The sequence below is a fragment of the Tasmannia lanceolata genome, unplaced genomic scaffold (assembly GCF_043159265.1).
Source record: "Tasmannia lanceolata isolate RefF3 unplaced genomic scaffold, GAP_Taslan_0.1 ptg000013l, whole genome shotgun sequence".
Lineage (NCBI taxonomy): Eukaryota > Viridiplantae > Streptophyta > Magnoliopsida > Canellales > Winteraceae > Tasmannia > Tasmannia lanceolata.
In genome coordinates, this window is record NW_027518690.1 from 3,542,659 (window position 1) to 3,564,493 (window position 21,835).

Genomic DNA, 21,835 nt, shown 5'->3' on the forward strand with positions numbered 1-21,835 from the left:
ACCCGACCCGAGAATAAGCTGGGTTTTTCAACATGAAACCCTACCCTACCCAAGACCCACTATTTTTAAACCCAGCTCGTGGTTTTTTCGGGTCGGGTCGATGCAGGCAGGGAAAACCCGACCCAAGTTGCAACCCTACAATTTAGAACCACTCTAGTTTCTTAGCATTTTCATTATAAACTGAAACATTCAGTACAGATGTAAATTGGGCTCAAATATGACTAAGAGCGTGATAAACTAAATATATAGCTAGAGTTCAAATTATTATATGCTTAAAACATTTGCATCATTTAAGTTTGGAAACATATAGTCCTTCAACGGAGTTGGTTCAAGTGAATCTAGCAATTGTTCCCACCTGGTCCCCCGAAAAGTATAGCATAAGCCTCACCAGGCACTTTTTCAGTAACCCCAATTTGATAGCATGATGGGGAGCTTCGAATCATCTCATGAGGAGTTTCGAGTTTGATGGAATGACCATTGCCATCTTCATCTATAAACTGCATGCCTCCAATGTAACTTGATTTCCTATATTCTTGACCGACTTCTGGCATATGGCCACTCCCCATTTCAGGCCAAGGTAATACACCATCATTATATACAACCCCTCCCCATTGAAGAAAATCAGCATAGTCAGCGAATGTAGAATTAAAGAGGGCCTTTGGTCAATAGCCCACCCTCTCTTCGCCATATAATAGCCACCAATCTTTACTCACAGGATCCTACGATAAAATGGAAAACCAAAGAGTAAAATGGATAAAATAAAAAAATTAGTATGTCAAGTGAGAAGTAATGTTTCACAAGGTGCAACTCATTTTAACTATATTATGATGCAAAATCTCTTTTAGCTATTGCTTTTCCATTGGCTGGACTGTAAGATTTAATAAATAAGGGATTTGAAACATCTAATGGGAGAGAATTTTTTGGCAAGACCTATCTGATAAATAATTTAGATCTTTGAACAAGTGTCACCTTCTCCTTCTCCCCAATAATATTTTTCTTTAGCAAAATAAGGCTTCCATGATGTAACAAATATAGGTATACATATCATTTCCCTTTTCTTAGAAATATAATGATTGGAATTACCTTGTACACAGTGACTATAATGTAATGTTGGGTTCCATTGTACACCGAAGGTGGGGAGTGTGCAAGTATATGTGATTGGAAATTTGTACAAAACCTGAGCAGAGAACATCATGGCAGCCCGTTTTTCCAAAATTATCATTCTGTAGGGATGCAGAATAAACGAAGGAAAAATTAGTAGAACATCTTAATGAATTTAAATGACAGAAAGAGTGTGTTATTGTTGAAGCATACCGTCCATCCTGTGTATAGGTGTGGGTGAAAGTCATAATAAAAGTCATTATTTACCTGGAGATTTGAAAAACTTCAAAATTAGAATACGAGAATACGAGATATGGTCTTGCATTTTTACTATGATTGATCATTTCCTAACGCTCCATTTCTTTGAACATAAAATATGTGTAAAAGAAATTGTATGGGCGTAAAATTTGTTTTATGCCCATTTTATGTCAAAAGAAACAGGTCCTAAGGGAATGACCAAACATATAAAGGACCCTATCAGCATGTTGAATATCAATGAATTATTTGATAATGTTTCAACAGTATAATAAGATCACACATGCATTTTCTGATCTTGGAATTATGATATTTTGTTAATTCTTTGCCATTAGTTACATTCAATAGATAGCTCAATCTTTTTCTAAAGAATGTATCAAACAATAATGGATAGTGGAATTAGAAAACTTACCATCCATCCAGCCTGTATCGCGTGTCTTTGCTCACTTGGTGACGCATCAAGAAGTATAACAAGAGCAGCACTATTTTGGTTGGCTATAATTTTTGGCTCCCAAACATTGAGAACTGCCCTGGATCCATATACGCCGCCATCACCTTTGAGTGTAGATTGCAATGCAAACTGAACAATAATCACATTTTTGTTATAAGTTAGCTAAGTGGCAGCAATAAACAGGCACAGAGTACAACAAACTAAATAAATCATACTATTGTTGATAAGAAAATAATGATACATTTTTAAGAGTTTCCAATCATTCGGTTACTATTTCCATTTGTATGAAAGTAGGGGTATATTTGTATGAATATCTATCTATACAAGCTCAGTAATATAAAGCTTTCGGTTGAACAAATAGTAACAAGACATAGCTATTCATCTTTACATAGAAATTAAACTCAACAACTCAGGAACAATGACTAAAATTGAGAGAAAACGTGTTGAGTTATCAGATGATTTCATTGGTTTTTCTAATTAAATTCTACAAGAATGTACATAATGTATAAAATTTGCAGATTTTGATGTATAAAACTACTTGATTTTTATTTAAGTATTGAGCGAGTAGGTCAGGTAGATTTGACACACCTCACTTTTCAAGTCCGAGTTTCCAATTATTTGAATTATTGTTGAATATAACTACTCTTTCCTCCCGTCGTAAATTTAAATTTCGAGTAAAATAGGATGATAATAAATACGACTTACATTAAAATGGCCTTGACCATTTGAAGGGGACTGAGCATTTGAAGGATATCCTTTCCCAAAATTTGGGGAAGATTTAGCCCTTATTAGGTCTTCCTTTTTAATTCTCCGAATAGGAACTGTTCCTAGCGGGCATCCTCCATTCTTGAATCCTATCTTTAATGATACATCTAATGATGAAGCTTTTTTTATCTTTAATACCTTTTGGAAGAGATCCTAGGCTCATCTGCATAGAGACATTTTTCATCAATAAAAGTGTGGTTTTCTTTTCTTCGAAAAAAAAAGATATTTTTTCATAGACAATCGTTGTAAGTTCCCAAGTGATGTCAATGAAAAAGTTAATCACAAAATTAAGAAATAATAAATAAATGAATATATCACATAAAATATTAAGAACATAAGGAGAAAATTAAAAAACATGGATCTTATGATTCTTCAGTAAGGGATGATCAAAAGCAGGTTGTTTGTTTATATCAACACAACTAAATACCTGTCCATATCTCGCCTGCAAAAATTGTGAAAGAAAAAAGTAAACACCAATAATATTATAATATATATATATATATATATATATATATATATATATATATATATATATGAGGAAAAGGATGGTGAGCTTGAGCGCACCATCCTTATGGTGCACCCTTATGGTGCACTTGAGCTCCCCAAACACATGGGTCCCACATTTTTTGTAGTGATCCAAACATTCATTTGCAAGGCCCTGTCATAGATAGGGTGTGTACAAAAAATCAGCTCCATAGGATCATCCTAACCCATCCAAAAGTGGTGGCAAAAAGTGCAGATGTATGGATATATGAGGAAAGGGATGGTGAGCTTGAGCGCACCATTCTTATGGTGCTCTTGAGCTCCCCAAACACATGGGTCCCACATTTTTTGTAGTGATCCAAACCATTCATTTGCAAGACCCTGTCATAGATAGGGTCTGTACAAAAAATCAGCTCCATATGATCATCCTAACCCATCCAAAAGTGGTGGCAAAAAGAGCAGATGTATGGACAAACAATGTCTTTGCATTTTGCCACCCACTTTTGGATGGGTTAGGATGATCCTATGGAGCTTATTTTTTGTACACACTCTATCTATGATAGGGCCTTGCAAATGAATGGTTCGGATCACCACAAAAATGTGGGACCCATGTGTTTGGGAGCTCAAGCGCACCATAAGGATGGTGCGCTCAAGCTCACCATCCTTTTCCTCTCTCTCTCTCTCTCTCTCTCTCTCTCTCTCTCTATATATATATATATATATATATATATATATATATATATATATATAAGGTCAGGGATACCTCATAAAACTTTTCGTGGCTAGTCTGTCGCATGTGAGACCAGCCACCTCGTGAATGGAGAGAACAGTTGCCTTCTGAGATGGACGCTAGCAATTCCCATATATATTGAGTTATATTATATGTAGCAATTCCCAAATATATATATATATATATATATATATATATATATATATATATATATATATATATATATATATATATATATATATATATATATATATAGAGGAAACTGTTGGTGAGCTTAAGCGCACCAAACTTATGGTGCGCTTAAGCTCCCCAATCACATGTGTCCCACATGTTCTGTGGTGATCCAAACCATTCATTTGCAAGGCCTTATCATAGATAGGGGGTGTACCAAAAATCAGCTCCATAGGATCATCCTAACCCCTCCATTTGTGGAGGACAAAAATGGGGCAGATTTGTGTCTGTCCATTTTTGTCCTCCACAAATGGAGGGGTTAGGATGATCCTATGGAGCTGATTTTTGGTACACTCCCCATCTATGTAAGGGACTTTCAAATGAATGCTTTGGATCATCCTAACAAAGTGGGCCCCCATGTGATTGGGCGCTTAAGCTCACCATAAGTTTGGTGAGCTTAAGCGCACCAACAGTTTCATATATATATATATGAGGAAAGTGTCTCTAGTCTCTCCCCTAGATAAGCTTATCTACTCCTCCCTTTAAAAAAACACAGTGGGCCCACGCTGTTTGGATGATCCAAAGCATTCATTTGATAGGTCCTAACATAGATAGGGTGTGCCCAAAAAATCAGCACCAAAGGGTCATCCTAGAACTTCGTTTTGTGGTGCCTTGTGGTACCCAGAATGGACACATATAAACGTCCACGTTTATATGCGTCCATTTTGGACACGGTGTGCCCAACAAAATGAAGTTCTAGGATGATCCTTTGGTGCTGATTTTTTGGGCACACCCTATCTATGTTAGGACCTATCAAATGAATGCTTTGGATCATCCAAACAGCGTGGGCCCACTGTGTTTTTTTAAAGGGAGGAGTAGATAAGCTTATCTAGGGGAGAGACTAGAGACACTTTCCTCTATATATATATATATATATATATATATATATATATATACAAACACACACACAATATATATATATATACACACACACAATATATATATGGCGATGATACACATAATGTGTGTGTGTGTGTGTGTGTGTGTGTGAGAGAGAGAGAGAGAGAGAGAGAGAGAGAGAGAGAGAGAGAGAGAGAGAGAGAGAGAGAAGAGAGAGGAAAATGATGGTGAGCTTGAGCGCACCATCCTTATGATGCACTCGAGCTCCCAAATACATGGGTCCCACATTTTTGTGGTGATTCAAACCATTCACTTGCAAGGCCCTATCATAGATAGGGTGTGTACCAAAAATCAGCTACATAAGATCATCCTAACCCATCCAAAAGTGGGTGGCAAAATGGACAGACACTATTTGTCCACAAATCTGCCCATTTTTGCCACCTACTTTTGGATGCGTTAGGATGATCCTATGGAGCTGATTTTTGGTACACACCCTATCTATGATAGGGCCTTGCAAATGAATGGTTTGGATCACCACAAAAAAATGTGGGACCCATGTGTTTGGGGAGCTCTAGCGCACCATAAGGATGGTGCGCTCAAGCTCACCATCTGTTTCCTCTCTCTCTCTCTCTCTCTCTCTCTCTCTATATATATATATATATATATATATATATATATATATATATATATATATATATAGAGAGAGAGAGAGAGAGAGAGAGAGAGAGAGAGAGAGAAAACGGTTCCTACACATATGTGTAGAGAGTTCTCTACACACCAGCTTAACAGCTTAAAATACAGTGGGGGCCCACATTGTTTGGTTGATCCAAGCCATCCATTTTAAAGGCCCTCATATAGATAGGCTGTCTACAAAAAATCAGATCCATAGGATCATCCCAACCCTACGATTTGTGGAGGTAAAATGGATGTCTTTAAACCTTCACAAATTAGTCCATTTTTTGCCTCCACAGTTCGAATGGTTAGGATGATCCTATGGATCTGATTTTTTGTGGACACCCTAACTATGTGAGGGCCTTAAAAATGAATGGTTTGGATCACCCAAATAATGTGGCCCCCACTGTATTTTAAGCTAGTGTGTAGCTAACTTATCTACACATGTGTGGACACCCTATATATACGGTTCCTACACACATGTGTAGATAAGTTATCTACACACTAGCTTAAAATACAGTGGAAACCACATTATTTGGGTGATCCAAACCATTCATTTTTAAGGCCCTCACATAGATAGGGTGTCCACAAAAAATCAGATCCATAGGATCATCCTAACCATTCGAACTGTGGAGGCAAAAAATGGACTAATTTGTGAAGGTTTAAAGACATCCATTTTACCTCCACAAATCGTAGGGTTGGGATGATCCTATGGATCTGATTTTTTGTAGACAGCCTATCTATGTGAGGGCCTTTAAAATGGATGGCTTGGGTCACCCAAACAATGTGGGCCCCCACTGTATTTTAAGCTGGTGTGTAGAGAACTCTCTACACATATGTGTAGGAACTGTTTTCTCATATATAAATATATATCATTTTCAAATGCTAAAGAAATAGTGATACCTTAATGGTCTTGACTGCTGGTTTATTGATAATTTTCAGTTGTCTCTCAAGCTCCAAATCCTCTTCTTTGGACATACTTATACTCCCTCTTCCTTCCGCAGCAATGCCAATGGTACCAAGAGAAAGTAGTAGAAAAAGTAACAAAAGCATTTCCTTCAAACTCATAGTCCTATGATTAAGAAACTCCTCTATCAAAGCCATGGAATGCAGTTCGGCTATGTGAGATGCTGTATTTATAATCACTAGAGATAAGGATATGTTTGGGAACCAATGTATTTTTGGAAAAAAAGTGTTAAAAAGGCAACGAAATATAAAGCAAGATTATTGCTTTTTATAGTGGTAAGAGATGTTGGATTAGCATGGATTCCATATATTTGAGGAGAGACCCGTGTAAGAAAAAATCATAGTATCAGCATGGATATCATATATTTGATGGTTTGAAGATTTAAGGATAAGGATAATTTAAAACAAACCTTAGGAGAGATTCACAGTTATTCTCATACATTTGATGCTGTGAAAATATAAGGATAAAGATAATTCAAAATAAATCTTTGGAGAGAGTCGCAGTTACTCCGGACGGACGCTTCAACACTCAAGTCAGTATGAGCAGGAGTGCAGAGCAATGTCAGAGGACAGGTGTTGGCTTTGCAGCGGCCCCTGTGAGGGCCACGTGTCAACAGCCGGTTGGTCGTATATTTTGGACCCCATCAAATTTGGTGTTGAACACATGGTATGAAAGGTGGGTTTGTTAGATATATCCTTGAAAATTGGAATCTCTATCTATACAAGCTATCAGTAATATAAAGCTTTCGGTTGAACAAATAGTAACAAGACATAGCTATTCATCTTTACATAGAAATTAAACTCAACAACTCAGGAAAAATGACTAAAATTGAGAGAAAACGTGTTGAGTTATCAGATGATTTCATTGGTTTTTCTAATTAAATTCTACAAGAATGTACATAATGTATAAAATTTGCAGATTTTGATGTATAAAACTACTTGATTTTTATTTAAGTATTGAGCAAGTAGGTCAGGTAGATTTGACACACCTCACTTTTCAAGTCCGAGTTTCCAATTATTTGAATTATTGAATATAACTACTCTTTCCTCCAGTCATAAATTTAAATTTAGAGTAAAATAGGATGACAATAAATACGACTTACATTAAAATGGCCTTGACCATTTGAAGGGGACAGAGCATTTGAAGGATATCCTTTCCCAAAATTTGGGGAAGATTTAGCCCTTATTAGGTCTTCCTTTTTAATTCTCCGAATAGGAACTGTTCCTAGCGGGCATCCTCCATTCTTGAATCCTATCTTTAATGATACATCTAATGATGAAGCTTTTTTATCTTTAATACCTTTTGGAAGAGATCCTAGGCTCATCTGCATAAAGACATTTTTCATCAATAAAAGTGTGGTTTCCTTTTCTTCCAAAAAAAGAAGATATTTTTCCATAGACAATCGTTGTAAGTTCCCAAGTGATGTCAAAGAAAAAGTTAATCCCAAATTTAAGAAATAATAAATAAATGAATATATCACATAAAATATTAAGAACATAAGGAGAAAATTAAAAAACCTGGATCTTATGATTCTTCAGTAAGGGATGATCAAAAGCAGGTTGTTTGTTTATATCAACACAACTAAATACCTGTCCATATTTCGTCTGCAAAATTGTGAAAGAAAAAAGTAAACGCTAATAATATTGTATCAATATATATATATATATATATATATATATATATATATATATATATATATATATATAGGAATAAGATTGTACGCTCGACCGTACCTAAAGTTAGGTACGGTAGAGTGCCAAATCACATGGGTCCCACATTTTTGGTGAGCATCTAAACCATTCATTTGCAAGGCCCCATCATAGATAGGGTGTGTACCAAAAAGCAGCTACAGAAGATCATCCTAACCCATCCAAAAGTGGGTGGCAAAATGGACAGACACTGCTTGTCCACAAATCTGCCCATTTTTGCCACCCACTTTTGGATGCGTTAGGATGATCCTATGGAGCTGATTTTTGGTACACACTCTATCTGTGATAGAGCCTTGCAAATGAATGGTTTGGATCACCACAAAAAATATGGGACCCATGTGTTTGGGGAGCTCTAGCGCACCATAAGGATGGTGCATTCAAGCTCACCATCCTTTTCCTCTCTCTCTCTCTCTCTCTCTCTCTCTCTCTCTCTCTCTCTATATATATATATATATATATATATATATATATATATGAGAAAACGGTTCCTACACATATGTGTAGAGAGTTCTCTACACACTAGCTTAAAATACAGTGGGGGCCCACATTGTTTGGGTGATCCAAGCCATCCATTTTAAAGGCCCTCACATAGATAGGGTGTCTACAAAAAATCAGATCCATAGGATCATCCCAACCCTACGATTTGTGGAGGTAAAATGGATGTCTTTAAACCTTCACAAATTAGTCCATTTTTTGCCTCCACAGTTTGAATGGTTAGGATGATCCTATGGATCTGATTTTTTGTGGACACCCTATCTATGTGAGGGCCTTAAAAATGAATGGTTTGGATCACCCAAATAATGTGGCCCCCACTGTATTTTAAGCTAGTGTGTAGATAACTTATCTACACATATGTGTAGGAACCGTTCTCTCTCTCTCTCTCTCTCTCTCTCTCTCTCTATATATATATATATATATATATATATATATATATATATATATATATATATATACGGTTCCTACACATATGTGTAGAGAGTTCTCTCTCTCTCTCTCTCTCTCTCTCTCTCTCTCTCTCTATATATATATATATATATATATATATATATATATATATATATATATCATTTTCAAATGCTAAAGAAATAGTGATACCTTAATGGTCTTAACTGCCGGTTTATTGATAATTTTCAGTTGTCTCTCAAGCTCCAAATCCTCTTCTTTGGACATACTTATACTCCCTCTTCCTTCTGCAATATTTCCAATGATACCAAGAGAAAGTAGTAGAAAAAGTAGCAAAAACATTTCCTTCAAACTCATAGTCCAACGATTAAAAAACTCCTCTATCAAAGCCCTGAAACAAACTTCCTTCTTTCTTTCCCCAAACGCCCTTCGGCAATGTGAGATGTTGTATTTATAATCACAAGAGATAAGGATATGTTTGGAAATCAATGTATGTTTGGAAAAAACTATGAAAGAAGGCAAAGAGATATATAAAGCAAGATTATTGCTTGTGATCCAGCTGTAAGAGACCTCCTTTGAAGAGACACCCTTGTAAGAAATCTTTTACGTATTAACATGGATTCCATATATTTGATGCTTTCCATATATTTGATATTGTGAAGATTTAAGGATAAGGATTATTTAAAATAAATCTTAGGAGAGATTTGCAGTTATTCTAATGTATTTGATGCTGTGAAGATTTAAGGATAAAGATTATTTAAAATAAATCTTAGGGGAGATTCACAGTTATTCTCACTTAATTGGAGAAAATAAAAAGAAAGAAAGAGAGATCTAAAAAATAAAAATTAAAAAGGAAGAGAGACTTAATTCCTTGTATTTGCTGCTTAGAAGGTATTAGTGTAAGGGTAATTTAAAGAAATAAATCTTAAGGAGAGATTCGTGACTGCTCTCAATTTGATAAATGTTCGGTGCAAGGAAATGTATTACAAGATCTCTGTCTAAAATCATGCCAATTGGATAATCATAATATATATATATATATATATATATATATATATATATATATTGAAATTTGGTTATTTTAATATACTCAACGATAATGGATCAGATTTGGGCACATTGGATGGATCTCAAAAGGCCCGAAAATTAGGTTTCTCAGTAGACCTAGCCAGTCCGATGGATCTAGAGGATGAGAACATTAATGAATGGGATTTGAGGTTGGGCCTGTAGCTCAATGGTTGAGGTTTTGTTTCTCAACCTTGAGGTCTCAGGTTCGATCCCACCTTACCGATCAACAAAAGTTAATGGATGGGATTTGGGCACATTGGCTGGATCCAATCATGTCCATTGGATCCATATCATAAGGTCCAAACTTTTTTCGATCATGACCTAAACATAGCTACAAAACCCAATGGAACGTGCTCTAGATGTTGAGTAAAATACCCTTCATAATTTTCATCATTTTCTGTTTATTGATGGGGTAATTTTGTAAAATTTTATAACTTACTTGAAATGACAATCAATTTTTTTAATTTTTTTTTGCTTTTCATTCTAATGAAGACTCTCCTCTTTCTATCTCGAGTTTGGTCACTCTTCCCACCCTTAACCCTAAGACAAAACTATCAGTATTCCCACCCTTAACCCTAAATCCAAACTATGTACATTGTAAGTAGGACCTAGGACAATCCAATGGATGGTCCAATTTGAAATTGATCATGGTCCAGACTTGGGGCGTAGTCTGAAAAGCACTTTGAAAAGAATATATATGGCCGTTAAGAGATCTGAACGGATCGTTACCAAGTCATAGGTGGGTCCAATTTAAAGTGGATCAATTGACACCCCTACTAAAAATCATACCAGTAATCCAATCCTAAAAACCCAATAATTTGTATTTTTTTGTCAATGATGTAAGGTTAAAAACTACATATAATTTCTCCATTCCAACTAAGGGTGTGTTTGGCATACCGTTTGAAATAGCGTTTAAAACGCCGTTTTGCAAAACGGCATTTTGGTTCAAAACGGCGTTTTCATGTTTGGTTGGCCAGATCAAAACGGCGTTTTAAACGGCAAACAGAGGTATTGTGTGTTTGGTTGCAAATGCCCCAAAACGGAGTTTTAGTGGTAAAATGACCAAAAAGGGCATTGTTTGGTTGGCCTCAATGTAACTCAACTACTCTCTCATTAGGCCCAATATTAAAATGTCATTAGGATCTCATTCAAACACTATTAAAATTAAACATCATTGCCAAAAAAATAAATGGTTGTACCTTTGGGGTTCTTCTCCTCCTTCTCAACAGCCGGATTTGATGGACGAGTGGAGGCGCTGAGGCAGTGAGGCGTGAGAGGGTTTGCAATTTTGCAAAGTAGATGAAGAAAGTAAGAAACTAGGGTTTCTTTTAATTCTTTTGTCTTTAGAAAATCAAAGTTAAGAGATCATAAAATGATATTAGCAGCCCCTTGTTTTGAATCAAATATTAACAATTTAACAAATTGTGTCCTCAAGAATGATATTAACACCCCCACTTTTTTGGTATTTGACGTAACGCATAAAATCACGCGCATATACGTAAAAATGGGTTTTGGTGAGGGCAAACATGTAACAACCCACAGCCCAAAAACTCCGTTCAAAACGGCGTTTTGCAAACGGACCTTCCCCCCCTCCGTTTGCAAAACACCGTTTTGAGGGTTCAAAACGGTGTTTCAAACGGTGGTGTAGACACCCCATTTTGACTGAACCCCAAATTGTCATTCTGAATAAGGTTCCTCTAAATAAGTGAATTAGTGTTCCCAAATATGCCCTAACCTGGTTTAGAACCTCAATAATGTGTCCGCTAAATTTCGTCGAAAACCGTTAGAGTTTGCCTAGCAAACGAGCGTAGTGCAGTGTGCATAGTGCAAAGGCAGAAGGGGAGTGGATTGTCCATTCAGGAAGGTGCCTATATCAATCCAGAAAAGAAGAGAAAACGTGCCCTGTTTTCTACTTGGACCACCCCCTGTAGAGTTGAAAAGAGCATTCATAATACACTAGAAGGGGCTCTTAAGAGTAACAGAAGGAGTGCTAATATATCATTATTTTGTATGGTCATTCTTACCCTAGTCCACCCCTCGTAGGTAAAAAGAGTAGTCATAAAATACTAGATGAGTTTGTCCAAGGCAAGAAGAAGGGGACTGAATTTGTCCTTTTGGCTTGTCTTGCAAGCATCAAGCAAGGACCATAGGATTAAAAGGGAAATGGATGGCTGAGATTAGGAGGAGGGTGGCAACCCTAGCTATAAAATCATAAATCTCGTGGGTATAGAGGAGGGATTTTCGTAGAAAATGACAGAGTAGAGAGAAGAGGGAGAGAAAGCAAGAGGAGATCGAGTCCTCTTCTCCGACCGGCCAGCTACCCACCACCACCTCCACTTGGATTTTCACCCAACCACCATCCCTCCAACTACCATCTTATTCTTCTTCTTCTTCTTCTTCGTTTCATCTGCACCACCACCACCATCACTGGAATCCGAGCCACCTCCATTAAACCCAAACCCTCTTCCATCATCTTCCACCTTCTCAAACACGACCACCACCACCACCATAACCCACCACCTTCTTCTTCTACTCTCCTCTACCGACCTTAGCACCACCTCTCTAAAACCCAATACCCAAACCCATTTCACGATCTTCATAAACCCATTCTCGTCTCTGCCATTAATCCACCACCAATCCAACCAACTCCATTAAATCAGACCACCTCCACCATCATCACCTTCTGATTAAACCCACTCTAATCAAACCCTCATTTAACCCCAAACCCCTTCTCCATTTTGAAAATCATAGTAGCGTGTAAGGAGGAGAAACCCATTCTCATCGAGGAAAAACACACACACACACAGAGAGAGAGAGAGAGAGAGAGAGAGAGAGAGAGAGAGAGAGAGATGGGAGAATCCGATTCCCTCTACCCATCTTCTCCGGTGGTTTTCTTACCGGAATCCGGCCTCATCAACCCCAAACCTCCATCTACACCACCACCTCCATTAAACCCAAACCCTCTTCCATCATCTTCCACCCCCTCAAATCCGACCCCGTCTACTTCTCTTCATCTCCTCCACCTTCTCAGCCACCAGCTACCATCTCAGCCACCACTTCAAGCTTCGGCCATTACCCCTACCCTCAAACCTTTGTTATTTAACCCTCATTGAAACCCCTCTCCCTTAGCCTCCATTCAAACCCATTCTAATTCACTTCCAAGGAAAAGAAAAAAAGGAATGTTGCAGAGAAATCAACATCGGCAGCAAAGGGAGGCTCTTCATTTATTTTGGGAGAACTGACAGAGAGAGAGCTTTGAATAGAAAGGAAAAATTGAGGGAGCCAGACCGCCATCAACTCCATCTTCTCCCAGCCATCATCCCATCATTTCTCTCTACCCCGCTCTCCGGCCACGTATCTGGCAAACCTGATCCCATCTCTACTAAATGTTCTTCACTCAGGTAGCTCATTTGACATTTTTATCTTTTCTTTGTGATTGATGATTTTCTCCTTTTAAAATTTTAGTTCCCTATTCTTCTATTAGATTGGTTTATGGGCTTCTATATCTACTAGTTTTGCTTTAACAGCCTTACGGATTTCTAATTCAAATGGTACTTTTATTGGGAAAATTTCAGTAGCTAATATCTCACTTGATTATCACTGGGCTGGAATTATAAGTGCTGGGCGAGGTTGAAGCTCATATGAATTTAGTTTTAATGATGTGTAGAGTGAAATCTGTGTGTCATGATATTGGTGTGGATGATGGACTAAAATAACAACCTTGGGCACTTCATTTGTAAATATCTATACTGCCTTGCTTTAATGTTCTAAAAGCCGAACCTGTTTCTATTATTTTAGCTGAGCATTTGCAGTTGTTAGGAAGGCTATAGAACCATTTATTCAGGTAGCTTAAGAAAGCCTTGTTCAAGGTTGTGTTGGGGCAGTTTTGGGAGAACTGTAGCATTAACATTTTCTTGGATGAATCTAACCTGTGATATCAAACCAATTATATCTAGCTAATCGCACAGCCCTGCCTTGTCTCTCTCTCTAAGTTGTGCCTCAACTTGTCCCCCGACTAGTTGGAGACCAACTTGGTCTGTTAGTTGCCTTTGTCTTTAATCATTGCCAGAGCGATGACGGAATGTTTCTTGAGCCAGCCTCTTGCCCTTCTTATCATTTCCCCATCTTAGGGTCTTCGCAGGGTTTGAGGGGTTTTCTTTCTTTCCGGGACTATTCTTTGCATGTTCCTCGAGATCCTTTTCGAGTTTCGGGATTCTATCGATTTAGTGGTTCTTCGTATATGGTTTTTGTCTGTCCCTTTTCATTTAGAAGTTTGCCCTTTGGGGTTAGAAGCTTTTCATCTCTCGTTTATTTAGGGTTTTTCCTCATAGGTTAGAACTCGTCTCTTTTGGATGCTGGCTAAGCCCCGTCAGCATTTGGTCATCTCTTTGAGATTATTTTTCTCGTTTCGGAATTTTGGTCCCTCGTTTGTCTTCTTTCCCCCAAGGCTGTAGGGATCCCGTTTCCCTCTTTAATACCCTACCGTGATATGGTGGGTATAGAGGCTCTTCTATCGGATCCCCTTTAGCCGAAAGGGTGTTAACACACTTTTAATCGTCAAAAATATAAAAACACTTCAAAAACATTTGAAAACATCAAAAACCTTTAAAAAATCTAAAGTGTTGAGTTTTATAGCGTATTAAGAAAGTTCGTTTCGAACTACGTTGGCTTGATCCTCTTTCACGAGGTACGTAGTGCAGCTTGGGATTCTTATCCCAGGTCCAACCAAACCTTTGTAAATAAATCATTCAAACTCTTTAAAAAAGTACAAAAAATATTTCATAAACTTGTTTTCGAAAAATCTTCCTTTAGAGTTAGGACTTTGTCCTAGAAGGAGCGTTTTAGAGTTAGGGGTTTGTCTTTGGTTTTAGTCTTTGATTTGTTATGTGTTTGTTTGCGTTTGTTTTAGAGTTAAGAGTTTCGTCCTTGGTATGTTTTTTGATTGTTGTGTGTTTTGTTTGTGTTTGAGTTAGAGTTAGGGGTCTGTTGCGCCTCCGTCCGATCAGTTGGCGATTCACATCACCGACTGATGACTAGGTCTAAGATGCGTTAGTGATCCCATTATTTTCCTTAGGACGCACAGCCTAGTTACACATAGGTTGTAGGAACCACCTGCATTAGGTTAGGGCTAACCTGCATTTAGTTAGGGCATATAGGGTGTCCTAAAATCTACAATCCATTGGAATTTAAATAATCGCACCAGAAGCTTTAACAACTAGTCCGGTCTTTTAGGTCGAATCTAGGATAGAGGTCTAGATGTCTTAAGCATCATAGTTTAGAATATGTGGGAAGAACTACGTTGCCTTGATTCTCGTAGAGGCGGGGATACGTAGGCTTCTTTGGATGAATATCAGACCATCCGAGGACTCGGGCTAATCGTTTAGAGTCTTAGGATTTGTTGTGTTGTTATTGTATGTTTTGATGTGTTTTCTTACTTTCTTGTACTGATCCTATACCTTTAGCTGTAGCTTGTATGTGTTTGTCCATCAAAACATAGACACCAGTTAGGTATGTCACTCATAACCTAGCAATATTTAGGTGGCACCTCTTTCATTTATTTTTTGTGTGCTTATTATTTCTATTCTCAGGAAATGCATGCTTAGATAGACGACTCTGAGGATTGTTCCCATTTCACATGATTTTTGCCCAAAACTCTTCGACGTTAATAATAAATGGCATAAGAGACCAAGTGTTCGCACTCGGGCGAATTGGGGGTGCTCTTCAGACCTTCTCCATTCGTCATCAGGCACAGACCTTTTGTATCTCTGGTTATCCATTGCAAACAGAGCATTTGTTTTGGTTCCATGGCGCATCCATGGATGACGACTCTGAGTTTATTTTAGGTACATCTTGGTTTCGAGCCCTGGCTCCGGATCAGGATGTATCTCATTCTTTTTATATCGCCACTCATGCTATGCTGTGAGGGTGGCACCTGTTTCGAGAGTTCCTTGGCAGAGCTCTCCTTCACGTTGTGGAGATCCTGAGGGTGTTAGGGACTCGTTCCCTCACCGTCCTCGGATAGGGGTCCACAGGTGGCTGTGCACCCAAACACTCCCAAACGGCCGTTTGGCCCCAAAACGGTGTTTCAAACGCCAAACGGTGTTTTAAATGGTACGCCAAACACGCACTAAGTGTGTGACCCAGGAATGAGCCTTTCCCCCTTAAGGACTGAGATTAAAATACATGTTTTTAGTGAGACTAATCTCAGCCCTCTACAAAAAGTGGAACGCAGCTTTCGGGCAACACACTTAATTCTTAGTATTAGGAACCATGATACATAGCCAACCTACATAAGTCATCATCCATATTATGTGAAATCCTCACCATGGGGGGCCAAAGTTGCACATACCATATAACAAGGAGAAATTTTTGGGATTTTGTATTCACAATAGTGCTGGGTTAGAGTTGCAATATCATGTTCACTCTTATAATTAATTGGATATCTTGGGAACATTCCTTCTACTTCTATATGTGTATGTATATTCAAGAACTCTCTTTAAGTTTATCTTAAAACTAGAGTGACCATGCAAATGTCAAAGCCATGCAATCAATCCTGTTGGAACTGCCCAGGCATTTGCATGTGGAATTGAAGTTATTCACAGCTTATTAATCCCTGTTTGGTTGCTCAAAGCGAGGAGATCATTGGCATTTTACTCATCGGCGTTTGAAACGCTGATGGTCTTCCACTAATTTGCGCAATGCATGTTTGGTTGTTATTTTGTGTTGAAACTCACTTTGAACCCAAACATCTTCCAGACATCATAATTGCCTTTTTGGCATATGTGGCGCCTACATGGCGGCAATGTTCCCTCCTCTAATCTTCTCCCCATCTTTCACTATTTTGGTGGAATTTGGGTGAGAGAATAGGAGAATAATCTTGCCAAATTATGTTTTCTCTCTCTTCTCTTTCTCTCACTTCCACCCTCTATTTTGGTAATGACATTCCTACATCTTCCACTAATCTTCTCGAGGATTGCAGCGCAACCAAACACTACTTACCACTCTTCCGCTATTCTTCTCCCCATCTTCCATACTTGTCTACTCTCCTTCTTCTTCTCTTGATCTTCCACCCACCATTTAGCAGTTATTGTATTCTATTAGGCTCTATTTCTTTAGGTAAAAATGGGCATACAAAATTTACGCTCATTTTTAATTGAATAAGTGAGTGTAAAATTTGTTTTACGCCCATTTTACGTCAAAGGAAACAGAGCTTGAGAGAACAATGTAAAAATATCCAACAACCTTTTCAGGGAAAACCATCCAAAGCTCGTATGACATCGGAAATATGACATAGATTACCTCTTTATTTGATACGAAGAAAAAGATTGGTAATAGTGTGTTTGGATCTCTTGAATAAGGAATCAGAATAGGCATCATATTCTGATTCCTGTTTTGATTCTCCATTAAACATAATCTTAAAAAAAATAATTCTTAATTAAATTTTAGTTCAAAAAATTCTAATAAAAGTTCCATTCCGACCGGGTGGAATCAGAATACCTCCTCTTGGGGCAAGAAAAAAAATTCTGGCATATCCACCACCCCCACCACGCCCCACCCCACAAATACAACCATAGTCTTAATTCACTCTGTTGATTCCATTCTTTTTTTGAACCAAACATTGGAATCTGGTGGGATTGCTTGATTCTGGCTATCCAAATGCACCCTTATGGGGAATGACAATACTAGAACCCTCGGAAGATTTAGCGACCTTTTACTTTAACTGTCACGCCCCGAACCCAGAATTCGAGGTAAGGCGCACGTGACAGCCGCCGCACGCCTATAGGGTCGTCCCCACAAGCATGCAAGGCTCCTTCCCAATCAACTATTCTCAACATTCATAGTAACTAATAAATGCGGAAATTTTAGTCTCAATTAAAGTTCAAATGAAATACATATATAGATTAGGTCCATAAGTCTAAATCCAAACAATTCTTATTAGACGACAATCACCTTAATAAAGTAACAAAAGTTTTTTAAATTGGAATAATGAAATAAAGCAAGGAATTTCCTAAGCTCCAATCCAAGTGCCTGATCTCAGCAAGTCTACAGTCGCTCCTCTGTATCTGAAAATTGTTAAACCACATAATGAGCTAACAGCCCAGCCGGTTTTCCAAATCCAAGCCAGCTAATAGGAAAACGCAAACAATGCAGATGCGGAAAAGAAGTAACATGCTATAGAAATTTAGCCAATGCAGAAATTGATAGGAAGCAAATCATTTCTACATAAGCTTAAATAAGAAAATACATTCTTTTACAAAAAAAAAGTTCCAACTACTCGGTTATGCAGTTTTCCGCTTTGAAATCAATGACTAAGAATATAAATTTCTAAACACTTGGTTTTGCAGTTTTCCACTTAGAAATCAAATACTTAACAGTCTTCTCTGTGGCCAATTTCCAACCTTATTGGCAAGTATCATACCCAAGGCGAACACTCGTTTGCAGGACTCACAGGTCCTAAAGTGCGCAATGTAATAATATCAATAGCCAGAGGACTCCCTACTGGCCGCCCGAGATCAACCTTACGGGCAGATAAAATTTGACCGGTCTACGTGATCACGTCCAGTGTACTGACCCACTGGCAGGTTGGGCACTTGATCCCCACCAGAGATCAACCTTACTGGCGGAATCCATTCCATACCAAGACTGTATACAAATATAGAGAGAAGCAATTTAATGTTTGCAATACCGTGCCATAAATTTTGTAGACGTTTCAAACCATTGGGGGCTCCCCCGTTCCAAACCATTGAAACCATATCATATATAAAATGCTTTTCAATAGTGTTTCATGAACTTGAGTTTCCAAAAATCATTTTACTCACAAAGCTCTTTTCTTTTATAATTAAGGAAGCATGTTAAGACTAAAGCATTTCATGGATAATGACAATTCAATCATTTGGAATGACATGCTAAAAGAAAACAGTGAGAAACCTTTTCAAAACAAGTTCCATGTAATGAACTGTAATAAAAGCTTGCAACAAATCTAAGTACATGGAATATACGTAATACACTGACATAGGGTAGGATCACCTACCTTATGCACTATCTCCAGAAATTTCCTTTGCAAAGGTCAAGTCCCACAAAGATCTTCTTAGAGCGTAGAGAGATGTGATGTAAAGTAAGAGGCTGAAAGGAAATCCAAACCTAGAGTTATATAGGACTGTTGAGGTGGGAAAAATACACTCATAAATGTTAGTTAAAAGAACTGTTTGCAATAGTTTCGCTTTCTAAACTTGTGGCTATGAAAGCAAGGCACATGACCATTAATGGGTTTTCGAAACAAAGGGGTAGTTGGTGATGGAGAGAACTTCCAAGAACTGGTTTACTAATGCTAATGACAGCCTCAATGGGCATCAACCTAACGACTAGTAGTGGGCTTTGGAGATTAAAGCAAATAAAACAAGGGCTGCTGTCAAGTAAGAATGTGTTGTTGGCTGATCAAGAAATGAGCAGCCAGCTAGCTTGTGTTAAAGGACATCAAGGTAATGAGATTGGTTGATACAACTAAAAAATATAGTGGGGCTGCCAGGTTGGAATCAAGGCAAAGAAAAACATAAAACATGATGTAGGATTTTCATTTTTGTAGCAGTGTACTAACCTGGATTGCAATGCGAGAAGAGATAGTAGATGTTGCCGTCACTTTGTCCTATTGAAGCTTGAAGAGATGCTGAAATTGTGAGAGGAAAGACTCTAATGGCTGGCGACGATTCAGCAATATACTTGTTGGAGTTTTGACTAAAAGCGGCTACTTTTGCAAGTGCTACGAGTTCAAAAAAAATTCTAAACTTTTGCAAGATGTTTGATCATTAAAGACAAGGACAACAAGATGGTGGAAAGTGGTTTATTTACCGGGCAGCAATAGCAGTTTGCAGAGGTTCTAGGACTGGTTTGCCATGGTTTCCAGGGCTGATTATAGACTTCGAAAGTGCTGTAGAACTCGGTCTTGTAGGAGAGTTTCAATCATCCCGATGGCCTCAAACACCACCTATATTCCTTCTTTCTAAAGCCCACAAACAACCAACTTTCATGTAATGAACAGAGGAGAGTGGAGAGAAAAGGTAGCAGCGTAGGAAAGTTTCAAATTTCCATACGTTTGAGAAGAGTAATAGTCTCAAAATCATTCTTGGTGCTGATATGTAAAGTAAGAGTAGTAACCTACCAACTTTAAGCCAAGTAAAAGAAGGAAAGAAAATCTCAGCCGTGTAGGCACTCCTATAAATAGAAGGGATGAATTCCAGTCTTCTGTCTTTACTAAAATAAGGATTTCTACTACATTAAGAAAAAGATCCATAATAATATACTCATATGGAACGTTCCCACATAAATAGAGGTGCTTCCCTTTTTGGTTTGCAAGGTGCCAACTCAATTCAATGCATTAGGTTGGTATAATTCCTAATTAGGCTTAATAATTCAAGAGGCATGGATCGTTTACTTAGCCTCTTACATTCTCAAAATGGTTTGAATTTCTAATGTGGCAAAATTCTGTAGGGTTTCTTTTCTAATTTACCCACCTAGTAACTGATAATGACACCCCATTATATGCAAATACCCATATGCTCACTATGATAATGACACCCGTTTCAAACAAATAGTTGTAAGTTAAAAATTGATAACGACACCCATTAGAAAACAAATAGCTAATTTGATAAGGACAACTATATATAAAAAAAATTTATTACTTGGGACCGGGTATTACATTAACCGTTGTTAATAATTTTTTGGAAAAAATCCCTCATGTTGTACCCTTCTCTTGACCACCTTGGCCTAGGAGTTTGTCTTTTATGTTTATATATCTCTCACTATTTAAAAAAAAATTGGAAAAAAAATTAAATATATTTTTTCAATGTCTACCACGACCATTGATTAGTAACTGTCCCCTAATACTGATTTAGTTTAATGTTAAACTGAAGGGTGAAGGGTGAAGGGTGCCCTTGCAAAAATCCAGGGCAAACACGCTTGTCATTAGATCCAAGCTAATCAAACATGCGTTTATAACCATTTAGGGGCCATTTGGATACGCGGATTTTAGAATCCTAGATTTCATCAAAATTGTAGCTAAGAGACAAGACAAGAAGTGGACCAGCCGTCGTTTTTGACTTGTTTTTTACTTCTCACCCTTCTTTCCGACAGCAAGAGAGTAGCAGATCCTCCCATTTTTCTAGGTTTTAGAAATCTTAGGAGAGATTTCTAAAACCTGGTTTTTGAACTTTAAATCCAAGAAATGCTGCCAGGACAGCGGCGGCAGCTTGATCATGAACCCTCTTTTACACTATTTTCAAACTAAAAACCTGGATTCTAAAATTTGCGGTTTGGATTCGCAGATTTTAGAATCCACATTTTTAGTTTGAAAACAGTGCAGCGTTTCTTAGATTTTAAGTAAGAAATCCAGGTTTTAGAAATCTCTCCTGCATCCTGAGATTTCTAAAATAAACATGGGATGATCTGCTACTCTCTTGCTGAAAGAAACAAGGGTGAAAAATCAGAAAACGACGGCTGGTCCACTTCTTCTCTTGTCTCTCATCTACAATTTTGAAGAAATCTCGGATTCTAAAATCCGCGTATCCAAACGGCCCCTTACAATTCTTTAAATTTAGCATTCCTGTTCTTATTATTACAAGAACATGCTCTGTTAAAACTTAAAAGTGGCTTTAATAAAGGAGGAC

At 37.8% G+C, this 21,835-nt stretch overlaps 1 protein-coding gene across 2 annotated transcripts; it reads right to left on the reverse strand.

Annotated features, from left to right (window-relative positions):
- Positions 1 to 218: 218 nt before the first annotated feature.
- On the reverse strand, positions 219 to 6,771 carry LOC143890697 (protein neprosin-like). Of its 2 annotated transcripts, XR_013255216.1 has the most exons (6): positions 6,432 to 6,749; positions 2,513 to 2,735; positions 1,769 to 1,936; positions 1,315 to 1,368; positions 1,084 to 1,223; positions 219 to 719 (listed from the first exon to the last, which is right to left on the reverse strand). XR_013255216.1 is itself a non-coding variant. In XM_077395379.1 (5 exons), exons 1-4 carry the CDS (start codon positions 6,630 to 6,632, stop codon positions 1,098 to 1,100), a joined length of 549 nt encoding a protein of 182 aa, XP_077251494.1. In that variant the 5' UTR covers positions 6,633 to 6,771; the 3' UTR covers positions 219 to 719; positions 1,084 to 1,097. The 2 variants fall into 2 exon arrangements, 1 of the variants encoding a protein (XP_077251494.1); XM_077395379.1 differs by lacking the exon at positions 2,513 to 2,735 and having other exon boundaries at positions 6,432 to 6,771.
- Between the last annotated feature and the right edge of the window lie 15,064 nt (positions 6,772 to 21,835).